General features: G+C 37.6%; 1 protein-coding gene across 1 annotated transcript in view; it reads left to right on the plus strand.

The window, feature by feature from the left end:
* Positions 1–14,123, plus strand: part of PRKCE (protein kinase C epsilon) — a 300,197-nt gene extending 286,074 nt beyond the window's left edge. Inside the window, exon 15 of the mRNA XM_069800306.1 lies at positions 10,895–14,123. Coding sequence (XP_069656407.1) covers positions 10,895–11,041 — 147 coding nt within the window. The 3' untranslated portion in view covers positions 11,042–14,123. The remainder of the gene's footprint in view (positions 1–10,894) is intronic.
* Positions 14,124–19,090: the final 4,967 nt, after the last annotated feature.

Genomic DNA, 19,090 nt, shown 5'->3' on the forward strand with positions numbered 1-19,090 from the left:
GTTTCATAATATATTTCCATTCAGTCATCAGTGCATGGCAATGAGCATTTAGCAGATGGGCACGCAAGGAGCTATACTGCATGCTTTTGCATGAAGTGTTACTGCTTAGACAAAACACTGGGGAGTGATCTTGGGACCTCAGACTCTCATGTACCATTGTTAAACATTGCACATTATGTATTCCCCACTTGCTGCAGGCATTCCAGGTGTAGGAAAACAGTGGGCTTTCTTCTGAGAGTGACACTGTGGTGATTAATACTGGGGTACGAAAAAAAGGTATGGAAACAGGGAAGAATCTATATTTGTCAGAATGGTTAACATATATCCTTTAGAAAAACTAAAGAAAAATGGATGTGGACTTTTGGGATAGCCTTTTTATTACAAGCAGCCGTAACGGTTGAAGTCCAACACTTTTTGCACACTGCCACAGGGTATCATGAATTAGAATATTTAATGTCAGCTGGTTCATAAAAGTTACATTTTTCTGCTACTGGTTCAAATGTTAGCCAGGTCGCTGGTGATTGAGAAGCACTGGCTGTTGGCAGGTGATGAAGATCTCAGTTGGGCTTGCAGTAGACAATTGTGAGCAACAGTACCATAACCACCTGCAATGTAGCTCATACCAATCAGCCTGGCATGTGGCTGGGCAGGGCAGAGAAGTCTGTAACATTTCTGCCTGCTCCCTCAACAAAGGACCTTGGTTTCCAAAGCTTCAACTAGCTTGGCACTTTGTACAACCACTAAATTTGCTCAGAGTGTAAGCATATGGCTTTCAAGGAGTTTCTATTCGGCTTGTATCACAACTTAGAGAAATCAAGAGTAAGTGAGCTGGTATTTTTAAGGGATTTCGGTGTTGTTTGGACAAACAAATTTCTGTTTTCCCAGAATTTGCTCATTCGGTTAGTCTTGGGTTTTGTTTTTTATTCTCTTCAGCATCAGTGCCTGCAGCAGCTGGTTTTAGCTGTGATTACCACAACACTAGAATTACAGAAGTTTGAAAGCTACTGCAGGTTCCCAAAAATTTATAAGTTAAGCAACGTTTGTTATGCTTCTTTTGATCCTGTACTGGGGATCCAGCAGTATTTGTTTGGTTTTGTTGAGTCCTGGTCTTACAGCACTAAAATCTGTTCATACTGAATAATTAGGTTCATTTAACCATCTGTTAAACAAACGTACATTGTTAAGTGGTGCCCGTTGGGATGGAGTGATAAGCAGCCAGAGTGTTCCTGCTTTCCTTCTGGGCTTCCTTAGAATAAGACAAATTCTGTTTCACTTTTTGGATGCTTTAATCTCCAGTGCTATTTTCAGAAAGTAATCTATACCATTAAGTGAAATCACCTTATCATGGTTACTTACAGTATACTCTTAAGCGTTCAAACAGAAATATTTTATTTTTATATTAGTGCAGATAATAAATAATATTCCTGGGTTGGGCCTGTCTCTGATGTCATTAAAAGCCAGTGGCAAAACACCAGGTGATTTAAGAAGCAGTAGCATCTGGTTCTTTATCAGACAGTGGAGAGGAATTTATCAAAAAAAAGTGAAGACTTATCGAAGGCTGGCAGTCCATGACTAGTCCCATTCACAGCTGGAGTCTGGTGAACATGGAGTAGAAGAGCAGCTTTGGCTGTGGGTTAATTTCTCGTGGAGAACCTTTTTTATTAGCAGTATACCATGCTAATGTGAGCATAAAGTTAAAAAGTGTCTTACTTGGATGTTCACCCAAAATCAGCAGCAAAAATCTGTCAGTGTATGTCTTCACAGCTCAGCATACGAGTGCAAAACTTAATTCCTTTGACATATGCACTAATAAGCAGATGGTGGACTGAAGCAGCTGATGTGTAGGCACTTACCTTCAGTAGCAGGACAGGGAAGGCATCTTTAAATTAGAAGGAATCCCAGCACTTCATTAACTGCTGCTTTCCTGTTATGCTGCTGTGCTGTTACAAGGGATTTTATTACTGTGGAGGCACAGACCTTGTACTGGTCCTCTAAACAGCATGCTGCAGGAGTCATATGCTTAAATTATGCAGGATGAGTGGAACACTCATTCTAAAATTTATGAAAAACCTTAAGTGCAGATTTTGTTCCCTGATGTGCATGCCATATTTGTGTTTGCAAAGGACCTGCAGAACAATGATTGCTTTTGCCTAATTATGGAGTATGGAAAAGAAGAAGTTGAAGATCATGACTGCCCATGACTCTCTGAAGGATTGTGTTTATATTTGACAAGAGCAAGAAGAAAGAGAAATTGAATTTGTGCCCTCAGGTCCACAATAACAGCTTGAGTTCCTAGCAAGATGAGGTTCCCACTGTGCAAAAAGCCGTATAAGTGAGACAATTAAGAGGTCATAGATAACGATAGACAGAGAGATCACAATCCATGTATAGGAGAACAAAAATAGGAAGAAAATTAGATGCATAGTGAGTAGAAAATTACTCAAGCTCAAAGCAGATCAGTAGCAGAACCAAGAATGAAACCTGTGTCACTACAAACTCTGCTATGTCTTACTCCACTCTTTTAATAAAACTGTGTTCCAAAAAAGCAGTTCCAGTGTCCAGAGGAAAGGTGGAAAGGAGGTATATTGAGATGCAGAAGTAGTAGGCATTCGTGCATAATTGTGTAATGCCTTTTTTTTTTCATTCTATAGTTTGTATGAGTATGTGCAGCTTCAGCTGCATTCTAAAAAGTCACATATATCTTTATTTTAATCTATCTTTGCAAAGGCTTAAAAATAATCATTAGACTTCAAAATATGATCTCTAACAATTCAGTAGTCTTAGAATTAAACCATCACTGTGTAGCTTTCTCCATTTGTATAAGGTGAAACCTGCTATACCATTTCTCTGTATGAAAGCCTGTCATATGCATTACCCATGTCAAACTAAAAGCTTTATTCTTAGTGAGCTAGAGATCATCATCAAAGAGTATGAGTTTCCCAAAATGTTTTGAAGAAGGCAGTCTTGCCAAAAACTCTGTAGCATTCCTGCTCTATGGCATATAGTGCAAACCATTTTAGTGTGTAGCTGAGTCTTGGAGTGATGTTCCCACTCTACATGCTTGCTATTACCTTCCATGCCGTGATGTTTTGTTGCGTCCAGTGTCACAATGCACAAGTCCATGCCTCCCCGATAGACGAGGGGCTCAGAATCACAAGATATTGCTATATATTTGTAATTTCTTAACATATTCAGGAAGGTTTCCATGGTGTGTTACTTTTCTGTAATTTAAGCGGGATAGGTGACTGTAGGCAGAATAAAACATTGGAAATACAGGTGGTCAGTATTTATTCAGGATACATGGCAGAAATATGAGTCCTGAAATATTTCATTACATTATTCACCTATTCACTAGCATCAGTCTCTCCTTAATTTATTCTTTTTTTTTTTTTTTTTGATTCCTTAAAGTGGAAAGCAAAGTAATCCTATTGATCTTTTACAGAATAAATCTGGTCAAATATCTCAGTGCACTGCTAGACTGTCTGTATTTGGGTAATTTTTCAGTGATTTATGGGATATCTCCTGGAAGCCACTGGAATTCTAGGGTCATGTGACCTAGACTTACCAACTCTCTGCATCACTTTTTTCTCTTCTTTGCAAGTCAACTCCATTTTGTGAGTATAGCCAGTCCTTTGTGCTAAAGTGCTAGTGATCAAGAAGACAAAAAGGCTTCTACACATGTATTTGAGGACTCGCCAGCAGGTCGTTTAGCATGTCACAGGTGCACCAGCCCTGACTACTGTAACTCTGCTGTAACAACAATGGTTAAAATGCAATTTCAGGAGAACACAAACGGAAATGGACTAATCTTGGATGTGTGCCAGTATGTAAGAGGGGAGGTGACATTGGTGATGATGACCTTAGAGCAGTTGAGGATATCAATGGAGGCTTGCCAATATAATGTGAATTAGACAGGCACACATATAAAATCTGCACTACCGAGTGGATCATAAAATTTGCAGTAAGAGTTGCGTTGTGCAGATGAAGGGTATTTTCATATGATTGTTCCATTACTTTCTCTTCTCGTATTTCCTCCCACGCCAAGAAGAAATATAAAATTGTTTCCCATGTAGTTAAACCCTCAAAGAAACCTACCATAAGGGAAAAATATAGTGTAGAAATTCAGAAGTTGGCACTCTTCCCCTGCATTTTTTTTCACTCTAAAAAATGCATGTATTCTACCATAGCGTAGCTTATGAGCAGTGGTTATCTCATGATTAAATCCTAATGGAAGCAGGCCCTGATAAGGTGGATCTTGAGGGTAAAGGACTAACCACAGGTGGGAACCTGTAGCGCTGACCTAACCTGCAGCTCCTGTGAAAACTATCTCTGTCAATGTTTTACACAGAGATAATTATTGTGCTTTAGCAATAAGGCTATGAACAAAGTAGGTTCGGTATATATAGCTTTAGTGCTGTGTACTCGTTCATGCTAAAACTAGACCCAAGTATGACCATAGGGGACAAGAGTTTTACAGTGACGCCTTCTGGATGAGGTTCATTGCCCAGGTGACAACGGGGTGGTTGTCAGTGAATCTGCAGAGCTTCGAGTTTGTTTGCCTTGATGTTTGTTTTGTTGTGGTGGTTTTGGAGTGAAGCATGGGAGAAAGGCTGTGCAAAAGTGGAATACTAAGACTGGCATCCTGACCGTGTAGTTGTTGAATTGTACCCCCTAATTGTTCAGGTTATTCCTCCTTCCTTCTTGACGCATTTCACATTCCTAGGAAAGATACATACTGTTTTAGTATAAAGGTGGTTTCAGTTTACTGGATCACAAATGATTCCTTTTAAAATTCATAGTTCTGTGAATTAGCTTGGTGTTTATTAAATATCTGTGTACCTCTATAACAGATTAAATTGTGGACTGCATAGGTTGGCATGCTTTCCAAATACTGTTTCACTATCTATTAACATCTTTATTGAGTGGAATTTTTTTCCACTTCTTTCTCTTAATTTGGTGTCCTTTACATCTAATGGAAGCATAATCTAGGAGCACAAAATCTCACCCTCTGCTTGTAAGTACTGAATGTTGGTATACTTGTAAAAACTACTTGGATTCAAACCCCTTTTTATCATTGTAACCTTCAGCTGAATATACTGCAGCTTATGGCTGATCTGTTGTAGTTATTCCATATGTGAATAGGGCAATTAACATGCTGAAAAAATTAAATAATTTTTAAAGTTATTCTGATAACATATATTTCATCTCTTCTGAAATAAGACATTCTAGGAGATACTTCTAATACTGATACAGATTCTCAGGGCATACAAATACTGTGAAGAGGCATCACCAGGATAAACAAAAGACAGGCCTGAAGTGTTGGGCTTCTCAGCCTGTTTCTTTCACAGTATTCATACTGAATTTCTGTATATATAGAATCAGTTATGTGCGAAAGTGAGTGCTCATTACAGCTCAACAGGTCTCAACTTTTTAGAAACTACTACACCTTTACGAAAAGAGATCCAGTCATTGGTGCAGTGATCTCTGCCTGTGCTGTGGTTTTTGTTATCATAATAAGGAGAGGTGAATGAGAGGACAGTGATATGTGAGGTTAGCCACATAACCTTGTGCTTCAAACCAGTTTGTTTGATATCTTGAGTTTCCATTTGTCTTGACCAAAATAATCTGAAAATCTTACCAGTGACGCAGTAAATACAAAATATTTAAACTCTGATCATCCTGATCTGAGAATCTTTTCTTGATGATACTGTGTCAAACATGGGAATAATTTATTTCTCACTGAAGCGGAATTCTGGATAGAATTAAATTATACTGTGTAATACATATGAGAAGGTGCGACTCTTGCTCCATGTCCTGTTCCTACTGCACTGCTGTACCATGCCCCTGTAGCTGCACATGGAAAGCTGCAGCAGCTTCCTGACCAGATTTAATGTGCCTATTGCATGTTTAATGTGCTGCTGGTACAGCTGGGTGCTGCACTGGAAGGGTTCTCTGGTGAAGGTCCCCCAATGAATGACAAACTCCAGGATTTCACTGTGGGCTTGAAAATATGTGAAGAGGCATCAAGCACTGCTATTGACATAAAATTGCAGTGGAGTAACGTTAAAGATGTTTCAGTGATATAGAAAGGCCAATCTGCGTCTGCATTTCTGTGCTGACAGTTTCTCAGACTGAAAATCATGGATGAGCTTTGTGTATATTTTGTGTCAAAAGGTCCACTTACTGAAAAATATCACAGCACAATATTTTTTTCTTCCAACATACTGGTTTATTGTTATAATCATCATTTCCGGCCTCACTTACTTGTATTGGCTGTCTGTTCATCTATTAATTGGTTTAAAGATGATTCCTTTAGTTATATTTAAACAGCGTATTGTGAATTTGTAGGACAACCTAGGCTTTTGTGGCCTTGTTGTTTTCTAGGCACCACCTCCATCTTTCTTTCACCTCCTCTGAGTAGCCTTTGAACCTGCTGGACAATTCCAGCCCAATTTAGTGGAGCCATTGAGCTTGCAAAGGACTTGAAAGAGTTCTGGTGATTTTCTGCAAGTCAAATGAAAATAAGTAATGGAGTAGAGAGAGATACCTCTTAATGCCTCCAAGCTGGAGAATTAATTTAATCCTTGTTAAGTAGAAGAGAGTCCACTGAGCCTCTTGGTCTCATGACACAGCTGATGAGGTGCCCAAGCTTTGCTGAGTTCCCTGGTTTGGAACATCGTCTGTCAGGTGCCTTCTTGCAAGGATTTCTGTGGCTTTTCAATACCAAAGGCTTCTGTCATTCACATTTGGTTCATGTGATTAATGGAAGGAATGGCAAGTTCTAACTTTCTTAATGTATTTTCATTGATAAGACCACCAACTTAGATTTCCTTTTTCACTGTTGCAATTCATATAGTGTCTTTTAGTAATCATTAACAGGCAAGGTTGGTAATCCTTGACACTGGAAGGCTTATTAAGCATGTTTTGGAGGTTTTTTTACAGCTTGAATCTGTGACTGCAGGTAGAAAATTAATTTTTTATTGAAGTGGTAGTGAAAATAAAACCAGTTCAGAAAACCACTGTTTAATGTGTGCTTATTAATAGCATATGAAGTTCATTTTAATGTTTTAGGAATTATGTGAAGAGATTTAAGAAAAAAAGCATTTTGACTCATAAAACAATATCCCTTTGTCCAAAGTTGTACGGACCAACTAGGAAAGCTGATTAAATGAGGTTTTATGAAGGGATAGTCTTTTAAAGTTTCCGATAACTTCAGCTCTTCAAACAGAAGCAGTAGTCTTTGAATAGAATAAAACATGAGTTTGACCTAAAAATTGTCATCCTTGATGGGTAGTAGGTCATGCTAATATTTATTAATTCAAGGGGTTCTGTTTCTGTAGCATAAGTGTTACATCTAATCAGATCATATCACCCACATGAAGCAAGTCCACCATGTCTCCCAGGATAAGCAGGTCACACTAGGTCAATGCTCAGATGGGAGACTTATGAAGCATTCATACCGCTGGGAGAAAAAAAAGATCAACTAGCCAGCCCGTTTTCTGCACAAGACATAGTGAGTCACTATTCCTTCTCACTATGTGAGATACCGTGCTGGTGAGGAAGTCATCTTTCAGGTGAGATTTAGAATTGGAGTCGTGTCATTTTTAGTCATTACAAGTGCCATGGCACTGTTGCTGCTCTTTGTCAGATGGACTGTGCACATGCTGCCTACAGTAGAGCAGTTTCAGTGCAGTGTGGAATTTGGCACTTGGAAGCTCTTGGGCAGCTGCTGTGCCCCTGCTCTCATGTAGCATTGACACATCCTGAATACAAGGTGTTCAAGTAGTCTAGAGAGGAAAAAGTAGCATCTGAAACCTAATCAAATTGCTGTGTGTTTGGGTGGACAGCTGTGGTTTTGGGGGTTCTTTTTTTCCTAATAACCCTAGTTTCTTCAGTCATCTGAAATTGAAAAGTCTTACCTGGAAAAAAGTTAACAATAATGTGTCCCAAAGTCTTAAGGAGCAGCAGGCTAAATAAACAGAATCCCACCCATTTAATTACTGCATTTTTAATGATGTGTTTGCCAGCCAATCTAAATATTTTTCCTTTTTTCTTCACGATTTTCTAAAATGTTTAAAGTTGGGTAATAGCTGCACTCTGTTTCCTTCATATACTCTCCCTACCTTGTAGATCTTCTTTCTTTTCTCAGCTTCTCTGCTAGGAGACAGCCACAGCCCTTCATACCTGCTGCAACTATATATTGGTTCATGTTGTTGGCCTATAGAGTATTCACAGTGCAACTACATTAAAATAGCAATAGTAGCAGAAATGTGGCCAGACCTGTTTCATCTTACCAGATGAGGCCTTGCAAAACAGTCATAGCTTCAGGAAGAAAGTGCCTAAATTGCTAAGGAGGGTTTCTCAAATAAATCTTTCTGTTGAAAAGAAGCACTTGTTATGAACTCTACCTTTTGTTTTGTATGGCTTAATCCACTCACTTTTGTTCCCTGTGATTTATTTAATCTCACTTCATCAATTGGTTAGTTAGAGGCTTGCTAGCATGTCCTTGCAATCTTAGATTGCTCCATACTTGTCCTGTTAATAAATTGGGTGATTTACGTCTATGTTGCCAAAAAGACATGGAATTGTTTACAAATCTGAGAAAGTAAAAAGTTCTATTTCCTTCTTTGGTCTTCAAGGCATATTTTAAGACATGCTAGGCTTTTAAATCTAAGCAAATACCTTTGGTTGTTGTTTCAGAAGTGTTTGGGATTCAAAATTCTACTGGAAGTAAAATTATTTTTAATCAATAGGATTTAGATACACCAGTGTTGGGACAATTTGTCAGATATGCTGATGTGCACACTTTTTCACCTAACACCTTCACAAATCGTAGTGATGGTTTTCTGGAAAAAGTAGCTATTGGGAATTAATTGCCCCTGATAGGCTTTGAGGAATTTGTCATCTTATTCTTCTTGCTTCAGCAAGGAAATAACACTTTTCACAAATATATTCAGCATGAAAACTTGAAAATAATATATATTGTGTTTGTTCTTAGCTAGTCCAGAGCTTATTTGCCCTGGATAGCTAGTGGTTAAAGTGTGAATGTGGTGACGTTTCTCTAGCACATAACTACAGTTCTGAATTTGAATTCTACTTTCTACAAATACTCACTTACCTCCTTCTGCTTTAGAGTCTACACCTGTACCAAATTCATTGTATGATTGCATGAAAATACTACGGTAGGACATGGGGAACAAGAAGAATGTAGACGTAGTTGTAATGTAATGCATTTAAAAATTCATATGGAATTTCATTCTTATTTTGCAATATTTGCCCAAATGACTGGGAAAAAACATAAAGCCCAAAGGAATATCCCACATGCTTTATGCAGTTCAGAGTATATGAGTCACATACACTTTTATGTCCAGTCTTTATGTACGAAGTAAATACTACAAATGTAAACAATATAAACAGATATATATATATATATATATATGTTTGTTAAGTCCATATTCCTTTCCTTTTAATGGAATTTTGTAGATAGAGGTTGTGGATTTTTGGTTGCCTGCACTTAGAAAGTACTTGGTTTACAAGTGACAGTCTCTTGCATTTATATAGACCTTTTTTTCCCTATACCTATAAAGTTCTTACAGATAATGTACGTGAAGGTTGCTGTGACCATTTTACAATTGTAAGAAAGAAAACTATTTGTTTTAGTGCCTCAGTAGAGCTGATGAAGAAAATACATTTATATATGCATTTTATAGGAAAATTTACCTACATTGAAAGAAAGCATATATTCCATTTGGAATACGTTAATGTACTTTATGGTGTATCACTTTACAAGTCAAATAGCTATTCTGTTTCTGGTATCATCTTAAATCTCAGACATATACAGGATGCACACAAACTTTTCAATGTGTCAGTGTGCCTCCGTCAAGTATCACTCAGGTAACCATTAGATTTCATGAAACAAAGAGAAAAGAGGCAGTGTAAAGGAAAATGCTTGTTCCAATTCCCTGAACCTGTAGATGCCTGAAATATGCTGCTAACATGGAAAACGTGAACAGTGCAGGCCTCAAGGGAATGACCATGGGAATGTTTTCCCCTGCGGCCTTAAGTTTTTTTACATGTAAGTGGTCACAGATAGTCCCTGTCATGAGTGCCCTGAGGACAACGAGTTGGCCTCCCCAAGTCTGTCTCTAGTTAATATGTCTTATTCCAACCAGAACATGTACAGTTGCACCATGGTGGCTCAACTTCACTGAAAGAGCAAAGTGCTTTAGACTTCAACAGGGAAATCCTGATGCCATTGAAATAAAGAGGAGTTCTGAGGTTGATTTCTCTGGTGCCAGAATTTCACACTTTGCCATGGTGCTCTGAATGACATTCAGCTGCATTAGGAAATCTGACATGCCAATGTGGAGCTCAAGGATTTTGGACTGAGAGCTGTTGCGAGGTCTACATCTGATTTTAAAGCTGAGTGTAGCCAGATATAAAGAAACAGTTAACTTAGAGTTGAAACAGTAGCCTATATTGTGGGGAAATCAATTAAATCAGTTAACTCTCTGCCTCTGAAATGAGATTTCATTATATTCAAACCTAAGAGGAAACAGCCATACCACCTACTGTGCCAAAGCCTTTTTTAAACTAGTCCTAATGTCAGCTTCCTGCTTTATCATCATACTGCTATTCCTTCGCCTGTCAGAGACCTGTGAGTCTCTGGGAACTCATTTATAGTACTGCTTCTGTGGCCTCTCCTGAACTCATGTATAGTACTTGCTCCTGTAGCTTCTCTCATACGTGTGTTATTCTTTGTGTGAAGTAGCTCCTCTTTTATTCCAATCATTCCAGAAAGTTCAGCCTTTCGGGTGGGATGGAGAGGAGGGAGAACACCTTTTATTTTACTCTGCTGGTTTACCATTCACTTTATTTGTATTTTTCTTCTCAGAAAACCAAAAGGGATGTAAATAACTTTGATCAAGACTTTACACGAGAAGAACCAGTATTAACGCTAGTGGATGAGACAATTATAAAACAAATCAATCAAGAAGAATTTAAAGGGTTCTCTTATTTTGGAGAAGAGCTACTGCCATAGGCAACGTTAGGCTGACAGATGGATGATGCTGCAAGAAGTGATTCTGAAGAGATCGTCAAATTACTGAGACTCAGTAGATCAAGAACTACTTCTATTACCCTGAGCCCGTATCCCCAATTAAAGTATATATTTATTGTTTTTTCCCTTTAACGTTCTGACCTGAAAGCACTCTTAATTTCTGTCTCACAAAGCAATGCAAAATAATTTTGTATCAGAAATTGTAGATGTAACACACTGCCATATATTTGCAACTTTTCTTTTATTCCTAAGATCTCCCCAGAGGAAAAAATTGCATCTTTTCCATGGAAAATGAAGCTGTGCTATTAAAAGCAATTTAGCAGATCACATTCTGTAATCGTCATATGTATTTAAGCTAAGAAAGTGAGAACTGTTTCTTCTGCACTGGTGGTTATGGTAAGATCTGTACTCAGATGTGGAACAAGTAAGTAATATGTTGCCCTTTGGTAAGCAAAGAAGTCTGCCTTCATGGAGGTGTAATCCTCAATTATGAATTTATTGTGGTGAGATACAAACTTAAAATAAACCTGTCCAGAAAAAGAAGCACATCAAATAAGGCTTTCAGTGAAGTTCCTCATACAGTTTATGGAAAACTCTTAGGAATAAGAAGAGTCACAAAGATAACTGAAATTTTATTTAAAGCAAGAAATAGATACTATATGGATAGTTATTAAAGGGCTAAAGAATAAAAAGCCTATACTATTTAACAGAGCTATATATAGGCATTTTACAGTTTTTCAGGCAATTGGGTGTACTATCCATGTTACCAAATCTAATATCCATTTAAATGAACCATTAATGTGATGGCAAGCTTGCAAATGTTTACAGTTAATTTTACAAAAAAAATTAATTATAAACATTATAAATTTGCCTTTTCCATTGTAGCCAAGTTGATGAATAATTTCTTATTTATATTTATTTTCTCAGTAGTGTGTTACTTTTGCACACTTTTACAAAACCATAATACTACTGTGTTTGTTGTTTTTTATGTTTAAAATCTAAAGAGAAATCTGCTTTTAGAAGACACAAAATAAGGCTACACATGCATTATGTAGAAGTGTGTTAAAAAACTGAAGATCAAACATTCACAAACTGACATTATTGAAAGTTGTAAATTGAATTTTTTTTGTGTATGAATTGAAATGGTAACTCATGTGGACAATATTACTAATGTGAAGTTACCTCCTGTAGATACGCTAACAGTGTTATGTACTTATATTTCTGGGAGTACCCTGTGGTTTGTTTTTTTGGGGGGGGTTGTGTACATGTATCGCTGAGGTCATTTTATTATATATTTTACTGGACTGAGTGAGCGGTCATTGGAGTCCATTTTAATTGTTGCACATGGATTTCCAGCTGCACAAAAATATATATACTTGTGATTGGCAAAGTGGCACTAAAGAAGCTTTTTTGCCTTTTGTACAGGTGAGATTTTGTATATAGTGTTTGCTGCAAGGCCTGTGGAATTCATTGAATATAGAGGTATCAACTGCTGCATGTTCAGGCATACTATTAAAATGTTAGTCTATGAAAGAATAATTATAATAATGTCCATGTGCAATACTCTTGTATGTGTATTGGTTCAATTTACTGTCAGAGAGATGAGGTTTTTGTTATAAAAGATGTAGACATATATTAAGCTATACTAAATCTCTTGTATAGTTCTCTTCAACTCTATTATGACATGATAGAGCTTGAAAAGAGAAAGGAATGTTGCAAATCATGGTGGACAAAGTGTGAATCATTGGCTTTAAGAGATAATCTCGGTCACAAGCAGATGAGTTAGTTTGTGTCAGTTTTACATCTGGCTGCTCATAGCCTGTTACTGATGACAACATTCAGTTCCATTTTGTTTTGTTTTTAAAACTCAGGTGTAATTATTATATATATTCTTATGATGATTTCAAAATATTAAATATTATGATATATCAATAAATGTGTTGTCTGGCCTACAGGTGTAATAATGGATCAAGCCTTTAGTTTAATTTAATTTATCTTCAGTAATCTTTTGTACTGGGAAAAGACTAGCTTCTGGAGCTGAGTACCAGCACAGAAACATCTTAATGATTGCATCATCTCAATGTTTAAATTTCTTTCTCTTTTAGAAATATATTGTAGAACTGCCCATCAATTTGTGTCTCACCACTGGCTCTGTTTATTTCTCATCACAGTTAGCTTTTGACATCCAGGCAAGAATTGATCACAATGCTAAAGCGTTCTTTTCCATAGGTGAGTAGACTGGTGAGGAAGTCAAGTTATTGGATAGTGCACTAGTGTTTGTACAACAAGAGGCCTTTACACAAAACTCTGAGCATTTATTTTGAAGGAATAAAAGTGTCCCATAAAGCTGTTGTAAGCAAGGTATATAGTCTGTATTGCCATTTCTAAGGTGAATATAATTAGCAAACATTTGTATTTCAAGAGGCCTCAGCACCTGCAATGTTTGGTAGGATGCTAAGAGAAAAGTGAAGAAGATAAAAACTTTTGCATGGGCAGATATTTCTTCAATATAAATAGTTAGATCCTCTGCATTGGGTTTACATCAGAAGGTTTGTCTGTTACCTTGAACATTTTTTAAAGATAATTCTTAAAAATGGACATTCTGTTACATTTCTGCCTGTTCTGTAAAATCTTCCCTGTTCCTTCTTTGTAAAATGAGTGCAAAATGCCAAAAAGATTATTAATAATAATTATTATTATAAAGAATCCATTGTTTCTTGGTATTTCTCCCAAATAGACTTTATTAAAAAATGGAAACACGTTTTTCTCCATAGGGTGAAAAATACTTCTCTCCAAAAAAGGCTTACAAATTACCTCTTTTTAAATTATGTGCAGAATAGTTCTGGCTAAATATAAAATGTATTCAGTTGGGGGGGTAGGGTTTTTTTTATTGTGAGGATTTGTTTGTACAGAATTTTTTTCTTATGGGTGTCATTTGAATCTTTTGCCATTCATTAGTGTTATTTCATCGTAAACATTATTACTGTGCCAAATGTACTGTATTCAAAAGGATGTGAATGTGTATTGTTTCGGAACCTAATAAATACAGTGATGTTAAATCTTATTTTTTTCCCCAAAGTTTTCCTGAGTATTTCCTAAGAGGAAGAAAGAAAGATGAAGGATGAATATTTTTACTGTTACATGTTGTACAAAATACCACGAGCTTGTCTTTTAGGAGTGGACATTTTGCAAAGGAAGGATTTGTTAACAAGAACCTCATCTGTGAAGCAATTAACACTCCAAGAGAAACACAGGTAACCGGGTGTGAACACTATTTATCTTGAGCAATATAACATTTACGTCAAAAACACCAAGCAAGTGAGTTTACAGACTTTTTCTGCTTACCAGCTACATAATGGTCACTTAGTTCTGATTGATCCCACCATTCTGCTTGGCTGCATTGTTAAAACTCAGTTCAGTAGGGCACTTTGTGTACAAACACATGAGACTGCTTTAGTCTTTAATTGGATTGATTAGAGGGATTAATAGTATGCAAAAGTTTAATTAATTAGGGTCATAGACCTTATTAAATGTTTTAACTTAATCTGTCAATGTGACATTGTCTGAAATATTTCAATATTTCATTGTGTTTCAATTTGCACCTTAAATACTTTCCATTTTCATGGTCTAAAATTCTTAATTTCTGTTTCAGTAGATCAGCTACTGGCATATTCTAGCAGTAATTCCAGTTAAAAATCTCCAGTTAGTATACCTAGCTAATAGATATACTAACTAGCTTAAAAAATAAATAAATAAATAAATTGAAGAGTGTTTTCTGTTCAAATTACAGTTTTTGCATAAACCTCCATTTTCTTCCTTCATGCTGAATCTTCTCAAAGTCACTGAACATGTTTGGTACCTATGAGCATATTCCAAATCTTGTATGTTGACAGCATTAGCATAAGCTTTGTCACACACATTTTACCAGTTGAACAACTATGTAACATCATGATTTTCTGGGTATGTTTTGTGATCTTAAAAGCATAGGAAGAACTTAACTGTCATCTTACAAACAATAAGGATCACTGGTATCCAAACACATCAATCCATATCATGTTTTCTTGTAATGCTGTAACTGATGTCTGTTAAGAAGAGATTTATCCTTGCTGATGGACTGCAAAATTTGGAAGGACAGCAGTCTTTTGATGAGGAATGAGTCACAGTCTGATTGACTGCCCGTGCTGTAAATGTGGTACTAAAAGTTCAGGGAGAGAGTGTCAGCATGTAACTGTCTGCTTCTGTGGCCTTGCACATAGGGGCTGTTAGATCACTTTACAGTCAAAAATGTTTTTAGCCTCCTAGTAGTCTGGTCACATATATGAGTAAATCATTATGATAAGCACCTAAACAAACTGATCAAAATCAGAATAATTATCCAATAGTGAATCGAAGTGTTGAATAGGTTGACATATCCTAACTCGAAGAAGCTACAGAAATTCAATTTGGGTCTTCATCTATACTGTTTGAGCAAAGCTGTTTTTTAATTAAAAACACGTGGGGTGAACATGACTCATCCCAGGCATGAGGAGAAGACGAGAATGAATTAGATCAGAGTGGACCTCTTTTAGGAACAAGAAACTTTTCATCTGAGTAACTTAATTCATATAATCAAAAAAAGGTGTGAGCAGCCATACTGGATCAAACCAAACACCACTCAGGTCAGGTATCCTGCTCTTGGCAATGGTCAGTAGCTTAAGCAGTAGTGTACACTGATTAGAAATCAAGAAGTGAGCTTTGATTGTAGCTATAGCAGTATAAAAGTATATCAAATAGAAAATACCTGTGGAAAAATCTGAGAACGAGAAAGCATGAGATGGTATTCTACCTGCAGCAGTTTGACTCTATAATGTTGTAAAGTAGATGGTCGTGTCTTTATTATATTTAATATCTCTGAATCAACTTCCTTTTGATTAATCAGTTTTTGAACAATGTCAGCTTCTGGCATGCAAAACATTCTGTGGGAAAGAGCTACACAGCTCAACTAATCTTTATGTTAAAAATTACCTCCTTCTGTTTATTCTGACCCAGTCATAATTCCATTTTATGCTGCCTGGGTCTTTCTTTGAAAGAGAATAAATAATCATTTGCTATTCATCTTTTTCATGCCAGTCAGAATTTTGTAGGTCACTGATACATCCTTCCTCAGCCAGTTCTTTTTCAGACTGAAGAGTCTTCACCTGTCTGTAAAAAGGCTTCATAAAGACACATCCCATATTTTTGGTCATCTGTGCCAACTTTCTCTGAATCTTTTCTAGTTCTACTGTATCCCTTTTGAAGATACGGAGTAGAATTACGTGTAATATTCAGTATGTGGATGCAGCGTGGATTATTACAACAACTAGTGTGTTGGGTTTTGTTTTCTGTTACATTTTTACATCTTTTTTTCTTAATGCAAGTTTGTTCTCAATTATTTCACAGGCCTTTCCAGATCAGTATCAATTGTAAATCTAATATGCATGCTCTCTGTTAGATGCTCCAGTCATAATGAAAATTGTTTCTATCCAGGTGTGGTGCGTTGACCCTGGCTGGGCGCCAGGCGCCCACCAAAGCCACTCTATCCCCCTCCTCAGCTGGGCAGGGGAGAGAAAATATAACAAAGGGCTCATGGGTCAAGATAAAGACAGTTTAATAAAGTGAAAGCAAATGTCACACGCGAAAGCAAAGAAAAACAAATGATGTTATTCTCTACTGCCCATCAGCAGGCAATGTCTGGCCACTTCCTGGGAAGCAGGGCTTCAGTACGCGTAGTGGTTGCTCCGGAAGACAAAAATGCCCCCCTTTCGTCTCCCTTTACTTAGCTTTTATAGCTGAGCTGACGTCATATGGTATAGAATATCTGTTTGGTTAGTTTGGGTCAGCTGTCCTGGTTATGTCCCCTCCCAAGATCTTACCCAGCCCCAGCCTGCCATTGAGGGGGGGCAAAAATGTTGGAGAGACAGCCTTGATGCTGTGCCAGCACTGCTCAGCAGTAGCCAAAACACTGGTGTGCTATCAACACCTTTCTAGCTACCAATGCAGAGCACAGCACTATGAGGGCTGCTATGGGGAGAATTAACTCCATCTCAGCCAGACCCAATGCACCAGGACATAATGAAAATAGGTTAAATAGGAATTTAACCAATGCAAAGTGCTGCCTCAGCGTAAGCTTCCATTTTAGCAGTAAACCTTTGATGGTTACCTTTTTGGTATGGTTTTTCTACTGCTGTCATATCCCCTATACATAGCTATGTTTAGGCTGTCTTTCCCTAGCTTGCTTATTAGAACATTGCGTGCAACAAATATTTTTCCAAAATCAAGATACAGGACATGTTCTACTCCCCTCCTATCAATACAGCCTCTTACTGTGTTCTTGAGTATCCCTTCTTTTGACACGTTAGCGACAATGAAGGGTAGAAAGGTGAAGGTTTTCTTAGCACTTTGAGAAAATGTATATATGTGCCAAAATAGTTTCCACTCCATCTTTCCTTTTACCTCATCATTGCTGGGGAAGCAGGAGATAAGAGCAGCAGCCTGAGGTGGAACACAAGCTGCCACTATAAATATTGTGAAATGATTATGCAAGACTGTCCAAAATTTGGAAAAGCATTAAAGAACTTTCACGTTTGTATGCAGATGTTTAATCCTTGGAAAAAAATCAGTTAGGAAGAAAGTCAGTGACCTGGGGTCTATTGCTGATTCGGGCAGTGGACTGAGAACCAAATTGAGCATTGCATACGCTTGTCGTCACCATCCAATACTACCAGTGTGATTTAGTGTCTTACGTAGTACAGGAGGTAGCTTGAAGATAAGACTAAAGCTGCTAGTAACAGCAAGAGTCAGTGCCAGGCTGATGCTTGTCTGTGCAAATGTACATTCTCATTTCTCTAAACCTACTAAGACAAAATGTTACCCAAAGGTGCCATGCATCCAGGATTGGTGCTACAAGGGGGAAAGTAAAGAACAGGAGTCCTGCTTTTGGCGTAGACGAGCTGTTAGGTTAGTTTAGTCACCTTATGTTGCTGTACCTTTGACAACCTTTTTGGAATAGGCCAGATATTCCTTGAGTGACAATAAATACATCCCTGCTCAAATACACCTATCAGATGGTGACAGTTATGGAGAGACTGGAATGTCAACACGAAGAATTGAAACTAGGTGCTACGAAGATGATTTGCTTCTTACAGTGTTAGCGTAAAGTTAGCAGAAGTGGTAGGAAAAGAGCATGGGTGAACCTAGTCAGTACTCTCACTGTACTGGCGTTTCTGAGCACAAGGTGTTTTCAAACCACGCTTCACTGAATACCTCCTGGTGATCTCCCGTGAAAGGGCTTCATGGCTGCTTGAAGTCCCTTTAATTCCTCTTTTCAGTTGCTAAGCCAAAAGACAGTCAAAAGTTGTGTACAATCAGATACAGTAGTTGATGCATAAGGGAGGTGGGTTTTTTGGTTTTACAATGGGATAAGCTTTTTATTGAAACATGGTCACACCCAGGCAAAGTTTGAGAATCTCTGTGTTCTAGGAAAGCTATTTACTCAGAGTCTTTGGTACATTAAAAAAGAACATTTTCTGTTGATTTTTGGTTAATGAGCAGTGAGGAGTAGGCAAAGATATCAGGCACGTGAAGGCACATTTTTCCAAATAATGATGTGGTTGATTAAGATGAGCAGATTGAGGGTCAAAGAGATTATGGGAATCTCACTTAGGTAAATGTTTATGTTAGGGTGGGGATCACTGTCCTGTTTGGAAGCAAACCTAAGACCTTTAAACTTTACGTGTTGGAATAATGTGGAGACATTTTTTCTTTGATTAAATGATATGCTAACCCCTTACATGCTAGTGCATTGCAACTGCACTCTTTTCCTTCTGTAAAGGACAGGAGCTGAACTTCTAGGTCCTGAATTCTGCTGTTACAAGGCCTGCTTGTAGTTTATGATACTGCTCTACTGAAGTACAGGGTTGTATGAAATCCCTCCAACACCACCTCATAGCTGCTGAACAGAGGCCTTGGGTAACCCCAAGATCAATCCTCCCAGAGTGCAGGAATCTTGCTGGA

This window comes from Haliaeetus albicilla, chromosome 13 (assembly GCF_947461875.1).
Source record: "Haliaeetus albicilla chromosome 13, bHalAlb1.1, whole genome shotgun sequence".
NCBI classification, from domain to species: domain Eukaryota; kingdom Metazoa; phylum Chordata; class Aves; order Accipitriformes; family Accipitridae; genus Haliaeetus; species Haliaeetus albicilla.